The sequence below is a fragment of the Lacerta agilis genome, chromosome 10 (genome assembly GCF_009819535.1).
Source record: "Lacerta agilis isolate rLacAgi1 chromosome 10, rLacAgi1.pri, whole genome shotgun sequence".
Taxonomy (NCBI): Eukaryota; Metazoa; Chordata; class Lepidosauria; order Squamata; family Lacertidae; genus Lacerta; species Lacerta agilis.
This window is the reverse complement of record NC_046321.1, coordinates 7,411,227-7,427,464: the sequence shown is the minus strand read 5'-3', so window position 1 is coordinate 7,427,464 and position 16,238 is coordinate 7,411,227. Positions and strand designations below refer to the sequence as shown.

The following is a 16,238-nucleotide window of genomic DNA, read 5'->3' as shown; positions in this document are numbered from 1 at the left end:
CCCCAGAAAACTTCCTCTTGTCCATATAAGGAACATTTCCTGTTGTACATATAAGGCAAATGACATTTAGCCAGAGTTGGTTCATGTGCACTCCAGCAAGGCCATCCTATCTCTTGACCTAGGCAACAGTTCCTCTCTGCAAGGACAGCTCTACTGTACTCTCTGTGTAAGGTCTACTGTTCTTATCTCCAGACACTTAGTAAGGCAAAGCTTGCCAGAGAGAAGTACAATGCAGATCAAAGTTCACAGCTTTACAGAGCAGTTTCATACAGAAAAGCTTAACAGGGGCACTTTTATACTTAATACATTCACTGGACTAACAATACATTCAGGTAAATATATAGGTTAGCTAATTAACCCCTTCCATCACCTTTCCTCCAAGTAGCTCAAGGAGGTAATGTTATCTTTCTCCCCATTTTTCTACAACAATCCTGTGAGGTAGGTTAGGCCAGCAGTGCCTGGCCCACGGTCAGCCCAGCGAGCTTCGTGGCGGAGTGGGAATTTGAACCCTAGTCCTCCTGCTCTGTCTAACACTCTCACCACTACAGAACACAAAGCATTTTTAGAACTGATCGAGCAACCTTGAAGTCAAACATCATTCGTCATTTTCTCTGGCTCAAGGCAAAAAAAAAGTTAACTCTTCTTTGAAGTCCAAGACCACACAGCACACTACTTTTAAAAGCTTATTTGCTGTGTGCAGATGAGTCGGGCTGAAGAGCCAGAGGGAGAGTGGGAAAGGTCGCTATGATCTGTGTGCTACTACTGATCCTTGTAAACTGAAGTTGGGAGGAAAATGCTTTAAAATGATCACAATATAGGTCCCACTGGGACCTATAAACAGCTCCTTCTCTTGACCTTTGCCAAGATGCTTGTTAAACGAAAGCTGGATTCAGATGCCGAGGGAGATGAAGTCTTGAAGGCAAATACTCAACTACAACTTTAATCAGTTAAAAGCTGTGGGTTAAACCACAGAGCCTAGGGCTTGCCGACCAGGTCGACGGTTCGAATCCCTGCGACGGGGTGAGCTCCCATTGCTCGGTCCCTGCTCCTGCCCACCTAGCAGTTCAAAAGCACATCAAAGTGCAAGTAGATAAATAGGTACCGCTCCAGCGGGAAGGTAAACAGCGTTTCCGTGCGCTGCTCTGGTTCACCAGAAGTGGCTTAGTCATGCTGGCCACATGACCCGGAAGCTGTACGCCGGATCCCTCGGCCAGTAACACGAGATGAGCGCCGCAACCCTAGAGTCAGACACGACTGGACCCAATGGTCAGGGGTTCCCTCTGGTACAGTAATTACCAGAGATGTTATCCGAACAAATGCACAAGTAGTTTCTCCCTGATGGGCATTGTATAGCATTATGCACCCCAGATTTCAATGCACTTTTTGTAGTAGGATGTTCGCAGGAGCAAACTGCATAAACTAGCTGTTTGCTACATTTTGCCCTGAGCCATGTGCCCATCAGTGGTGGTCGCATGTGCAAGATAAGGCTTCTGAGCCTAGCTTACTTAATACCCTAGTTTTCTATGTGCAAGGAGTTTGTGACATATCAGGCAGAGCATCAAAAGAATACTACATTTGTTTCCATGAGGTATTATAGGTTTATTTCTTTGAAGCCATATACTTTTATTAAGCATTAAAAATTCACATACAAAACCAAAACCCAGCTCTTCATATATTAACAAAACACAAACCATCATTCCGAAAAGGAGGTGTTGTGCTTAAATTTCTTCTGTTAAGATACAACCCATGCCCAATCAATTGTACACTGCTGAAAAGTAAAAGTAATTCATTATAGCCACTGAGATTGTGTCTTTGGGAAACATTTTTTTTTTAAAAAAACCAACAACTTCCATCATGAAAGTTAAATACACAGACTTGAAAAAAAGGTAAACCATCATTACACAAGGCAAAAATGTTATATATCATTCAAAACTTTTATAAAGAGATGTGGAAAAGTACCTAAAATAGTTTCTTCTTGTATAAAATTTCAGTAATAAAATATTGCTTACAATAAATAAGAAATGTAGATTTCATGAATACTGGTTGCGCCATCATTTTCTTCGTACCCAAAAACTGCATTTCATCAACTAATGCTCCAGGCTATTTACAGGCAGTCAGAAGTCTTTGTCAAGTCACACCAAAGTATTTATCATCAGTGCCTGGAAAGAACGTAACAAATTTTGGGAGGAGATTAGATGACTTCCAGAGTCAAACTAGTCTCCAGTGCACTTTTCCTCTTCCTCTTCATCTTCTTTTAAAAAAGAGCACTGTATGTAACTTCCATTGTGTTTTGCAATGCATACCTGTTTAGAATTTTCCAAAATACTGCTTGAGTATGCAACTGTATGAGATAAGATTAACAAAGCAGGGAAAGGCAAGCTTTGCTGCAGCTATATGGAGATATTGGATTTCATTGCTGCCCGTCCCATCTGTAGACATGGCAATTTTGAACAGTTCTTTAGCAGCTGCTCAATAGCAATGTGACGGACATTAAGCTGTGAAGCCAAGGAGTCCTTTTCTTGTACTTGCTTAGTCAGCTCTTCAAACACATCTGAAATAAATATCAGCATCAAGTTAGTCCATGATTTCAGGAAGTACACCCATCACTTTGCAATGTTGTAGTTTCATTTACAAGATACTAAAAACAAAATGAAAATTGTGAACCTATAAACCAGTAACCTAGAGCCCTTTCTGTCAGTTTGCATTTCTTAGTACAGAAAGTATTGATGTGATGTGTAGAGATCTTTCCTAATCTAATTAATTCAAGAGGGTTCTGGAAGCTTCTCTGTGTGAAAGAAACAAGCAGAAGGTTCATGATGTTTGGGTTATTCCTTCAGAGAAGCTGAGTACAGCTGGCTTAAACTGGTTCTGTTATCTTTTTCTGTCAAGATCATGCTGACTATAATAATAAGGCCAGAAGAAGCCTGGGTCTCTCTTTCTTTCTGTCTCTCTTCCTTCTGGTGTGGTGTACTGTATATAGTGTTAAGTTTTAGCCTTATTATAAATTATTGTAGGTTTAAGTAAAATCTGCTGCAACTGGATTTCTTATGGACAGTGCCAATCCTGAATGTATTGGATTTATGACCATTATGCTCATTTGCCTTCAGTAGCAGTAAAGCTCTGCTGGATGAAATATTAATTGTCTCTGGTCTATTTTCTGGGAATCCTGCAACATGTTTAAGTTTTTACTCTGCTAACTATACATTGGGATTCTACTCTGGATCAATATATGAGTAGAATACATGACACTTTCTAGAATGCAGATGGATGCTTTTACATTGTAGTCTCCAAAATTAATTTGTTTCTATTTCCTAAGATTTCTACCTTTTTCATGGGGAGAGAGAGTAAAGTGTATTTTCTACACTTAAAACTAGCAGTGTCTTTTTCCTTTATGTATTTATTTATTTTGGGGGAGACCGATCAATAGGCAAATATTAAAATTCAGCTTACCCTGGATTTGCTGGAGAAGTTTCCCATTCAGCTGCTCCACCTCTGCAAGAGTCATCTTACTCACTGAAACAAGAAAAAAAAACCCGTAAGCCACCAGACAAAAGAGAGTGGGAAGGGAAGCAAAGGAGGGGTGATCTACAGAAATGTTTTAACAAACCATTTCGAAGGGTAGCAAAGACTAACATAACTGAATGCAGCAACATACTTATGCTAGGGGGTATTAATGTTCAGAAGAACATGGCAACCCCAAATACCCAGGAGTGAAAAAGTTCATACAACTGCCTTAATGTGAATTTGTGCCCTTTCTATGTCACATGCCATGCAGTGTCACACTCTTACCTGGTCAGGGTTATAAACATCCCTTTGGGGGAAATAAATGGGAAGATGTCCACTGGGGTTACTGTGGCCATAAAAACTGAACAGGCTTAATAAGCAAAGTAGCTCTTGCTTGTTGTCAGTTCCCCACCCGCCAGCACACAGCACTTCTGCACCCTTCGAAGCTGCTCCAGGATTGTAAAACCTTTACTAGACACTAAATTAAGCATTCAGAGAGATCGACACTATTGGATTAATAGTGTCATCTTATACATGTTTCCCTAGAATTAAGTTTCCATACACTCAATGGAGCTTACTCCCTTGTAAATGTCATGAGGCTGCAATCCTAAACACAACACAAAATCTGCTGATTTAAAACAAAGTCTTTACATTTACAGGTTCTACGGTTTTGTGAACTCAGAAGACCTCCCTCCTTCTGCCTTCGTGGTAATCGCTGGAGTGAATCCATTGTGTCAATGAAACGCTCAAAGATAAATACAATTTTAGTGTTTGCACATCAACTCAAAAAGGAAGACTTCCCTTCTTTCATGGTGCATTTAACAATCAGATACTAGCAAGCGACATTTGCTCGTTTCCCATTTCCAGTGACTTTCAGATGACTAAGTCCGATTACTAAAAGCTATTAAAAATGCCTTTATAAACGTTTAGAACAAAAATATCGAGACACATAAGCATAAGCACTTACATTGCTCCCTGCTGTACTGCGGGTGTCTTCTTTGGCCCTGGGTATCTGGACCTGTTTCAGCTTTCCCCATCTCCGCTGACTGGTCATGACTAGACCACAATGAACTACTACAGCGTAAGGTAGCCCCTGCTTGCTGCAACATATCAAGTCTAAAATCGCTGGATTCTCTTGGTTCTAGAATACTGTGTGAACAGTTTGAAATACTCCCGGAGTTTCCATCTACCCATTTTGCAGAGTATTTAGGAACTTGGGAATCAAATTGCGGAAGTAGCTTTCTCTCTCTCTGATGTCTAAAGCCAAACAGGTGATGCTGTGCTTGCTTTGAACTTTCAGAATCCAAATCCAAATCTTTGTTTTGTGCATACTGTATAATCCAGTTAATTTTTTTGCTCAATATGTTTTTCACTTCTGCATATGTGCTCTTGGAGAGTTTTGACTGTGGGCAACTCTGGTTTGCTATTAAGTGGAATTTCTCAAAACAGTCTCTATGTCCCCTTAATGATCTTGTATGCAGAAGATCAGACTTTGGTATTCCTGAGGGGAGAAAAAAGTTACAAGTGGACACTGTAATTCAATTATATTAAATTGTAGGCTGCAGATATTTTAAGAAGAAATAGGCACTCAATGCAGACTAGACACAGGTTGCAAGAACACAAGGTTGATAAACAGGTAATTTTCTGTATCTCATAGTCAGGCTGTGCCCCTATCTGGACAAGAGTAGCCTAACCTGTCTATGCTTTGGTAACCTATAGATTAACATCTCTAAGTTAATGTTTACAGCAAAAAATGAGAAGTACTATATTGAGATAGCTAGAGTCACTCAGGGCACCAGCTCCTTTAACATGGCACCAAGACAGTCTTTCACAGGACTGGAAAGTGATGCTTTGCAGAGTTACTGGACAGAATCTCTGTTATCTAAGCACCTTTAAATAGGCTGGATTTTGACTAGGAAAAGCTCTGTGAACATCTATCATAAAGCAGATTATGCAACACATGTATGAATGTGAAATAAAGGAGTGTGGCAGTGCTGCAGCTGTAATTCTCCACTGAGCAAAAAAAATGTGTTGCTGTTTTCACCAGGTCTACAAAAACAATTTTTTTCCATTCTACACATGGGTTTTGTCTCTCATCTATAGGAGTTTGGAAAGAATAAATCTAATCTTCCTTCTCAATCTCATTGAGAAGCTAACTTATTTCACATATACCGCCACCCCAAAAAACATGGAGGTGAGATTTCCACATTCTGCACCCCAACAGCCAACAGAAGCTGCGTTCATGCATTACACGGAACCATAGTTGATTCCAGCATGGTCTCACTTCTGGCCCTGCAAAGCAAAGTTCATGGTTTGTTTCCCTTAAACAAACCTTGGCTACTGCTTGTGCTATGCCTGGAGAAGACTCAAACCAGGAGCTTGGAGAAGAAACAAACCATGAACTCACATTTCACCGACACAATAAGGGATAAGGAATAATTTATTGGCCAAGTACATTTTCCATCATACTTGGAATTTTGCTTCAGCTACATTGCATTGTAAACATACCTTATACAAACACTGTTCCACTAACAATACAATGACACAGTAAAGAAACCCCACCATACCTGACCTCCCCTTCTCCTACACAACTACGAATTTAACAATTTAATGGCACAAGGGAAAAAACTGTTCCTGTGCCTGGCAGATTTTGTGTATAAAGTCATGTAGCGACGTCCAGATGGAAGTAAATTAAACAGATGATGACCGGGATGCAAAGGATCTGTAACAATTCCCTCTGCTCTCTTCCTAACTCGAAAAAAAATAATATAAAATATAAAAGCTTTGTGCTTTGTTGCTTCCAGCATGGCCAGGAGCAAAATGTGGAATTTTGAGTAATTTCATTAAATTTACACAACTTGATTGCAAAAAACTTCAAAGCAGTTTACAGAAAGAACCCTAATGTGCATCATCACACTGCTTGTTTCAAGTTAAACCATAGTTAAGCATTATATATGATGCACTAGAATCTTCATGGAAGTTTTCAACTGAGTGTACAACACCTGCAATAAAGACGAAGTGACAGTACATTGGCTGAGCAGAATTTATTCTGAAGAACAGCTGACTTTTAAAAATGAGGAAATAATATTTATATTAGTTCTCTCAGTCTACAATGATTCTGCCACTCAAGCTCATGGTATCGTTTAAAAATATTTAAAGACACTGCTATTTATATCAACAACAAAAATATCAGATTATTAAATCCAGCAAATACCCTATAGAAATGCCTAACCAACACCATGAGGGACTGTGCCCAAAAATCAAGATGCAATGATTTCTGGCAGCTTATTACTCTGCAAGCAAATTAGTCTGTGGTACGTTGCTTGGTCCCAGCCCCTGCCAACCTCGCAGTTCAAAAGCACGTAAAAGTGGGACTTCCGGCGGCGACGCCATCGCCGGGTGGTCGAAGGCTGCTTCGGGTCTGAAGCGCCTTGTCCATCCCGGGGGTTAGGAGCCGCGCTACCGCAGCGCGCGGCTCCGGTTGGGGTGCGGGAAGAGCGTCCCGCACCCTGGGCTCCCCGGCTGCGCCCGCGGAGGCCCCGAACCCTTCCCCTGCCCCCCTGTAAAGGGGGAGTGGGGGTGAAGGGACAACGGAGCCGGGCTTACGGGGATATGCCCCAACCGGGATGCAAATGCGGCGGCAAAGCCCGCGGTGAGCGTCCAAGTTCTACCTGTGAAGAATGGAGCTAAAGGAACCCGGTGGTCGTGAGTAAATAATCTTGGCAGAAATCGTGTTTTTGGAACGATCCGGGGGGAAGGAGAAAGGCAGCCTGCCTCCCTCCCTTCGAGCCTAAGAAATTAACCAATTTGAGGGATTGCTGCCACAGAACTGGTTATAAAGTATCTAAAATTGATACATGAGACTGGCAAACTTTTTTCTTGGGAAGCTAACTAGCGGAAAATATCTCTATTTAAAGTTGCGGTGTTTGCGCTCCAGCTTAGGAAAATGGCGACGAACAAAGAGACAGGAGAAGAAATATGATACCTACTTCCTCCTCCTCTGCCAGTATGCTGGGTTTCGTCCTTGAACTGGTATTGAACTCTGGACTAACAGATGAACAAAGGCTCACTGCCTTGAAGGTGGAACTAATTTACAGAAAAGTCAAAGTCTTGTGTGGGGGTCTGAAATGGAACCAACTGCCCACAGAGGAGGCTAACAAAACTTTTGACACTTTGGAAGAAAATCTTGTCAAAGAGCTGAGAGGATGGATGGAAAGATGGGAAGAAATGAATGAGCTACTTCGGAGAGGAAATTCGCTTGTTGGGGGTGGCAGCCCCAAGGCGATGTCAAGATTTGCTATATCCAGTCCCCGAGGTGTGAGCTCGGGGGCCAGGGACAGAGAATTAAGGTATTTACAAGAAGAAAAGGAATGCTACAAAGAACCGGAGAAGCTGAGAGAGGGAGAGTTGGATACCTCGGAGCTCGTGGCAAGGAGAGCTTTGGACTGTGCCTGGATCTGTGGACGTTGGGAGAGGGAAGTTGCATGGAAGTTCAGTGCTGATGCCATCAGGAGAAGAAGAATGGACAGAGGGGGTGTGGGGTGAAGTATTAAGTAAAATCTAAAGTAATCTGTTATGGTATTTTGAAATCGGAGGGTGAACATTGTCAACAATAGTTTGTTTTATTATTTGTTTGAACATGAAAAGAGATATTTCAAGTTTCTATGTTATTAGCAGCAGTTCAAAGGACAGAAGAGATAGATTTGTTGAGGATGATTTGTGAGGATTTATGAGGATGTAGTATAAATGAAGTCATTTTAAGTGGTTTAAGTTTATAGATTAAGATGATTAAGACTAAGATGAAGATTAAGATGAATGTTTTACTTTAGATATATAATTAAGTTTAATTTCTTTAAATGAAGAGGTTAAAAAGTAGATTATGGATATAAACTCGAAGGTGAAAAGGCAGGGGAAGTCAACTGTCAAGATTGGAAAAAGAAATTTTTTTTTTTTTTTTGAGATGTCTAATTAAGAAGAAAAATCATGGCAATTTTTGTATTAGATGTGTAATTGTATTTGTTTTGTATGTGTATAAATGTAGGTGTGGTTAAGGTTGTATGTTGTTATAAGTAAAAATGTCAATAAATTCTTATAAAAAAAAAAAAAAAACAAAAGCACGTAAAAGTGCAAGTAGATAAATAGGTACTGCTCCGACGGGAAGGTAAACAGCGTTTCCGTGTGCTGCTCTGGTCCGCCAGAAGCGGCTTTATCATGCTGGCCACATGACCCGGAAGCTGTACGTCGGCTCTCTCGGCCAGTAAAGCGAGATGAGCTTCGCAATCCCAGAGTCGGACACGACTGGACCTAATGGTCAAGGGTCCCTTTACCTTTTTACTGCTGGTTTTGAGTATGGAAAAATGCAGTCTTACCAAGCCATTTAGGCATTCAGCCATAAGGCCAGTATGTTAAATCTGAAGGATTATCTCCCTGTAGAGTTGTAACTGAACTGACAAGCAGCTCTCAGCCAGCAGCTACTTATATTATGCCTGGGAGGACCCTCTATATTTGAAAAGCGTTAATTAAAATGCTGAAAGAGAACTCATGTCCCAACATATTTCTATCTTGGCTAAATATAAAACAGATGCTTAGAACAACAAGCATATACATGTAAAGAAAGTAGGAACTAAATTATCTGCTTTTCAAGAAGTATTTCAGAACAGGTGCAGATGTATTTTAAAGTAGGCATTTATTCTTTTCTACCGCCTTCTACAATGGAAGATCTCATTATATGGAACAGCCAGCATCAGCTTTTGTACCCAGCTCATGTTGCTGTGTTACACAATAGCTGCTGGGCTTGTTTTCTCTTTGTGTGCAAGTCTCTAATCCAAAGAGCTATGCTAGCAGCTGGGCAAGTTCAAAGAGCCATGAACAGGCACAACACACAGCTTTGATGCCAGGACTTGCTAGCTAGCTGTTAACATCCATCGTTTGTGCCTCTTCTCCACCACCACCCTTTCTCCAGGTTGGATGGCATCCAAGTTTTTATTTCCTTAGATGCAATTATCCCTAGGTGGCTGATAATTAAGTAAAAGGCCACTTTAGGATTTTGCTTTGTTGCTGTGTGCATGTGGAGAGGTAGATTTTGTAAAGGTTTTTAAACGGATTTCTATCTAACTCAATGGGATAATTAATCAAATTTAAAAAGCATGCTGCATGGAGTAATTATTCCTTAATTGATTAAAAAGAGGTGGTTTGAAGTGTTTTTACTGCAAAGTGAATTAATCAATTGTTTTGTTTCAGGGGAATTGTTACCAAGATAACGGGCCATTAAGAAACAGGTCTGGAATGATCATACGACTGCAAAACAGGACGGTCATTCAGTTTAACCCACTGCCTTATTTTATTTACTTATTATAAAATTTCAACCCAACCCCTGCCGCCCAAAAGAGCCCAGAGTGTGAAACACAGCAACAAAGCAATACAAATTAAAAATAAAACAAACACCACCTAAAAAAACCATTTGAAAACAGTCAGGTTTCCTTACAGCTAATAATTTGCAGATTGGGAGAACTTTGGAGCCACCTTTGGAAGAGAATGAATAGCAACAAGACATCTTCCCAACTTTGAGCTGAACCTTGTGAGCCCAGCCAAGGTAAGCAGGACACTTGCCACTGTGCTCTGGAACCCAAACAAAGCAAACTGGTTTGGTTTTTAAGTCATCTTTCTTCTCCCCATTTTACTAGCACGCCAACAAACCCTTCAGAATGCTGCAACAGTACTGTTTTTAAAAACTGTTCTTTGCCAAGTACTTTGCTGCAGGATATAGCATAGAAAGTCCTGCACAAACCAGCAGCCAGTGTAGTCCACTGTTCCTGTGACGGCACTCAGTGGAGTGCTTTCTACTTCTGGTACCAAGTAAGATTTTAATAACAGCTGCTCAATATTTATCTGCCCGATCATTAGATTCCATATAGGGCAAACTAGGGTAAGGGGATCTGTTTGTTGTTATAGATCAGTGATGGCTAAACTTGGCCCTCCAGCTGTTTTGGGACTACAACTCCCATCATCCCTAGCAAGCAGGACCAGTGGCCAGAGATGATGGGAATTATAGTCCCAAAATAGCTGGAGGGCCAAGTTTGGCCATCACTGTTATAGATCAACAATCCTCAATCAGCTTTGCTGCCTAGACTGGTATTTAAAAAACAGCATTGACTGTAGTCTGGTAACCTTTTTCCCTCAAATAAATATGAGGCAAAACTCTAAAGTCCTTTGTGCAGGAAGGATATTACTGGATGGAACACCAGCAAATGTTTATTACTACAGAAATGTGTTTAGACTTGTTTACTTGGGTCTTGTTCATCTCTTAAGAAATACAGTTCACGACAAAATGCACATGCTTCCACTTGTCTTTTGGAATATACAATACTGTACAGAAACATACAACTTAACTATTATTCTAGGTCAAATTTCTATTGTTAGGAGCCCACAAACCCATTACTGAAGAGTAGTTACACTTCATATTTCAACACGGCACTGTTTATTCTAAAGACAAGTGGGAGACCAAACATTTGTCAAGAAATGTATTTCGTAAGACACAAACACGTATTTATGAATACTGGAACTGTAACAAAACTGAGAATAAGGGAAATGGAAATCGCCAAGTAAATGCGTGCTTAAGAAATGCACAGGTGTTTATTTAAAGACTGGGCAAATGTGAGTATCGGTTAACTAAACTAGCAGTCCTTCAAATCCTGATTATCAGATTATAAAGTTACAAAAAGCTCGAGAGTAAATTAACTATTTACAGGGCTCACATGCATACAGTCCAAGCCCAAAAGATTTGAGTTGTATTCCTATCCTTTCTTCTCCAAACTGATTTTTTTTTAAATTCACACAAACACCCTTGTGAGGGAGATGAAGTTTAAAGTTAGCATGTTGCTTAATACCATAAAGTAAATCTCAAAGCATAGCAGAGATGGGAACGCAGGTTTCCTGTGTCTGAATTGAAGACTTTAGTAGTGGCATCAGGCTAACCTGACAGTCATGCTGGATCCTGACAAGTTTTCAGCTTGAAAGTATTTTAAACCATTGCTAGGAAACAAGACTAGCAAGTGTTTCTGCTGAACATTAGGAAACAAGGCTAGCAAGTGTTTCTGCTGCACAATGACAGGCTCTAAATGACAGCCAACATTATACACACACACACACAGTGTTGATATATCAGTGACCATACATTAGAGGGTTGCTGGAGTTTTTTTGGTGGCATACAAACCTTGTTAAATAAGTAAAATCTGATATGGGAAAGCTTATGCTACAATGAATTGGTTCGTCTTTAAGGTGTCACAAAACTCAGTTGTTTTTACAGATGGCTACTCCATCTGGCAGTGACATAATGTGGTTGCTTAGAAACAGTAGGTTATCTTGCATTTAGATCCTTAAACCCTGAAAAAGTCCAACAAGTGATCTGTATTATTTAGTGACTACTTTTGAATTTGTCTCTATTACTGTAGATGTTTTTTAGTGGACGGGACACTACAGAGAATTTTCACAAATATGCTAACAGTTAAAATGTTGTATTTATATACTACTTTTCTAGTAAAAGAGACATTCTTCCAATAATAAGAATAAGAATTTCCTTTCAGAATTTCCCAAAGCCTCAATGGTGCAGTATTATTATTCAATGTTAGGCTACACTTACCTTCAATGTTTAGCTCAAAACAAATGTGGCAGAATGAGAGCGTCTCTCTTTCTGTTCCTAACTTGCACACGCTGCAAACATTATCGTCGTTCAAGTCAATGTTAACAAACTGCTCTTCGTTCATAGTGTCCCTAAAAGAGAAAATGTCCTGTTACCTAGTGAAGGCTGAAGAAAACCACATCCTAGCACTAACCACAACCTAAATTTGAACATATGGTAATGCACCTGAAAGTTTCTATTTTCCATTTCCCATAGATTTAAAACAGAAGCCTTATTTCTAGACACCCTTTATTCTACATTTTCATAATTTCAAGCCTACAGGATTAGTATTCTCCACATTTGGTTTGCTCTACATGGCCTAAATACTTTAAAACTCACTGAGCAAGTGCTTAAATTATATGCTCTTCTGTGGTTCTCTAACCTGATAGGAAAGGAAAACAATGCCCTTTGACATGCTCACTATGTTTTTCCTGTGAACAATTAACTGTATTTAAGGATTTAAAATATTTGTGCCAATTCAGTTTGGCAGTCACAGACGCATTTTGCATTTTTGTCACTTGTCTAAAAACATGAACACATCACGACTTGCAGTTTTTATTTTAATATTTATATTCCGATTTCCACTACATAGGTCTCAAAGTGGCTTACAACAATAAAATATACTACACACAAAGTTTACACCACAAATTAAACCGCTAAAGTTTAAATCTAAAAAAGGAAAGAAAAATGTAAAACTTCTGAGAAGCATCCAGGGTACAAAGGCCTCCTGAAATAAAACAGTTCTGACCAGATGTCTGAAACTCAGTAGGGGCAGTGGCTGTCTTAACTTCTTGTGGGAAGGAGTTCCACAGAGCTCGGCCCACAACAATGCCTCCAAAGTCATCTGAAGCCTATACTGTACATGTTTTGCCTTACACATTTTCCTAACACGGCTGGCACTGTGAGTATTAATCTGGAATAGTTAACAGGCTTGATCACATCTCCTGTGCAATACACTAGAGTTGTAATTAAGGATTGTAATGTCATTTGGCTTGAACATCCTGTTTAAACTACATTCAGTATACGGCTTGGATTCTGCAGGGGCAACAATGCCGAATAATGATTTTTAATTCATCAGGCTGCTAATATAAAGGGTAAGTTAATGAAACCCAGCATCCTCTGTAGTAAATTGAAATTGTTTCTCTCTCAAACTGTTTATTAGCTATTAAGAGTCCATTAACTATGCAGAACATTCATTTCAGTTTTACTTAAGGCCTTCAAGAGATTTGAAGTACTCTGTTTAATACCTACAGAAACTAAAACCAGGATTCTATGAGGCTGGTTTTCCTAGAGAGGACTAGGACTGTATACACACTATACATTTAAAGCACACACCCCCAAATAATATGGAAACTATTCCATTAAGGGTGCTGGAAACTGTAGCTCTGTGAGGCGTAAACAAAAATCAAAACAAAAGAATATAGAGAACTGGCCAACAGTGCATTCTGTGGTTCTCAACCTACATCTTTGAGAATCAAGGCATCCACTAGATCACACTGGCTCATCTTCTAAGAGAAATACATGTCACCCTTAATATTTTTTTAAAAATTGCTCGCTTTGACGGAACCAATAAGGATTATCCTTTCGACTAGTCTCCCTTGTCTTAAAAATTAAACAGAAAATAAAGCTAACTTCTTATCCCCACTCCCTGAAATGGGGCTGGCTGTGGCAAGGGAAATGTACCTAACACGTGCTCAGTCACGTTTTTCAGTAAAAGTGGTAAATCTGCAGCACACCAAACCTTGTTTGATTCCAAAAACCCACCAGCCCAGACAGCACTGGCAATAGTCAGGGATGAAGGGAATTGTGCTCCAGCATGCTCCTCATCTCATCGTTAAGTAGGTAGGGTGGATTTTGTATGTTGTTGGGTGATTTTCGTGGATCAACACTTTTAATGGGATTGTATGATTGCTGCCACTGCAAATCACTTTGGTAGTCCTTTGTGTGAAACAATACATAAACAGAATAAATCTAACCTAATCTCTACCCTACAAATTAGCCATTGTGTTCAGGTGCTGGGATCGTCCTTCTAGTTTCAAAATTAAACCATGTCGCTTAATTAAATAAGGCTGCTCCATTACTGATTCTGCCTCCTCGGTACTATTCAGAATAGTCTATTAGCTAGAACCAAGTGGGAATTTCAGGGCTATGAGGCTACCAGCTTGCTGACACTAAGCAGGGTCTAGGGCCAAGTTGCTGCCCAGATGGAGTGACTGCCTGGGAAACACATCTACCGTGTGCTGCCTTGGGGGAGAGGTGTGTGCGCAAGTAAATAAAAATAAGTAGAGAACCACAATTAAGAGGGAAAGGTTGATGGGGAAACAATTAACAGGCAGGTAGAAGTGGATTCAGCACAGCCTCAACATTTTCTCCATGGCAAATTTCACAAGGCACATAAACACTCCCCCTCTCCCCGCCACAAAAAACCCTGTCATAAATATGGCTCCAGCACTACCAAAATCTACCAGGGTGTAGAAACAAAATTTAAAAAAAGCCTTCCAGTAGCACCTTAGAGACCAACTAAGTTTGTTACTGGTATGAGCTTTCGTGTGCATGCACACTTCTTTGGATTTTTTTTAAAATTTTGTTTCAACTACGTAACTACCAGGATGTAGATTTCCCTAAACATGCCTCCACACTATATTCAGTTTATGGCTTGGATTCCGCAGGGGCAACCATGCTGAATAACGTACAATGGTGATTTTCAATTCACCAGGTTGCTAATGTAAAGGGTACCTCACTTGGCATGCCTATTCCCCTAGTTAACATACATATTATTAACTCCTCTTAAACTCACAGTATACGTGTGTGTGTGTGTGTGTGCGCGCGCGCATATATATATGTACATGTGTAACATGTGTATACACACACACGTGTATTATTAATAATTCCTCTTAAACTACACACATACACAAAATTATTAAAATAAATAAATATTCTCTTTTAAACCTGCCATTTACCCACTTACCACCGAGGCTCATCTTAATACCCTCAAACAGCGCCCCAACCCGCCCCCCCCTTTTAACCAATGCAAAAACAGTACCATTATCGTCAACGCTTCCCCCTTAAACCGGGCCCCTCACCAACTTCCCATACATTGGGACCAGACCTAATAATACCTTCTCAGCAGGAACAGCAGTCACCCTAACGCTCCTCTTTTAAACCTTTTTGCCCGTTTGCCCAACAGCCACGGGGAGGGGGGGGGAGCCCCCCCCACAACTAACACTCTAACAGTTAACCCTATAGTCGCCGCTATCAACAGCGCTCCGACAAGAGGAGTGAATGGTCACCACCACCATCCAAGAGACATTCGCATTGTCTTAAGGGCCAGAGCTACCGGGGAAGGAGGAGGTCACAGAGAAGACCTATGCCGGGAACAAGGGGGTGAAGGAAGGAAAGCCGTCCCCGCGGGCCCTGCCGCATGAGGCAGCGGCCTCGCCTTGCCTGAGGGCCGGCCCTGGTCAAGACTAACCCTCTGCCCCCCTCACGGAAACCGTCGCTTCCCCTCACCGTGTCCGCGCTCCAAACCGCCGCGCTCCCCGCTTTTGTCTTCCGGAGCCGCCGAGCACCGTCTGAGGGAAGAAGGCGAGGGACGGGCTCCGCTCGGCCTCCTCGCGCCCGGAGCCCCGCCCACTCCCCGCCTTCCCGGACTAGACCATTGCGTGCCAGAGAAGGGGGGTGCGCGTCAGTGTCCTCATTTTGTGTGTGCTCGTTTATTCGTTTTTCCCTTTTTCCTCCTCTCGCCTCGCTAGTCGTCTTAGCTGCTCTGCTCGCGTTTCTGCCAGAAAGCGGCCTGGCTTGACTTCTCTCCGCGCGCGCGGAACACACAGACAAACACCCCCGCCCACACAAACACCAATGGGCCCGGCCAGGAATAGGCGTCGCGCGCTGCCCGAGAGCGCAGAGACATACAGCACAAATATAGAGTGGCACGCCAAGCCTCAGTTTCTGGGTTCTGTCGGTTGCTTTCTTCCTGCGGGAAGGGGAGAGCAGAGCGACGGGCTTTGCAGAGGAATGGAGCGCAGGGTTGCAGCAGCCCACGGGGAAGTTCTTGTTT

The 16,238-nt window shown here is 41.3% G+C and overlaps 1 protein-coding gene across 1 annotated transcript; it reads right to left on the bottom strand.

Annotated features, from left to right (window-relative positions):
- Positions 1 to 1,578: 1,578 nt before the first annotated feature.
- Positions 1,579 to 15,764, bottom strand: C10H21orf91 (chromosome 10 C21orf91 homolog). Its single transcript, XM_033162297.1, has 5 exons — positions 15,692 to 15,764; positions 12,143 to 12,273; positions 4,472 to 5,005; positions 3,451 to 3,513; positions 1,579 to 2,551 (listed from the first exon to the last, which is right to left on the bottom strand). The coding sequence occupies exons 2-5, from the start codon at positions 12,264 to 12,266 to the stop codon at positions 2,391 to 2,393; spliced, it is 882 nt and encodes a 293-aa protein (XP_033018188.1). The 5' UTR covers positions 12,267 to 12,273; positions 15,692 to 15,764; the 3' UTR covers positions 1,579 to 2,390.
- Between the last annotated feature and the right edge of the window lie 474 nt (positions 15,765 to 16,238).

Excerpts from the sequence above, each read along its gene's own strand:
- C10H21orf91 (XM_033162297.1), bottom strand. The coding sequence starts at position 12,266 with ATGAACGAAGAGCAGTTTGTTAACATTGACTTGAACGACGATAATGTT. Across the intron at positions 3,514-4,471 it reads GCAGTACAGCAGGGAGCAAT|TGAGTAAGATGACTCTTGCA; the intron begins GTAAGTGCTTAT and ends TTCTTGTTTCAG. Across the intron at positions 2,552-3,450 it reads ACTTCTCCAGCAAATCCAGG|ATGTGTTTGAAGAGCTGACT; the intron begins GTAAGCTGAATT and ends TATTTATTTCAG.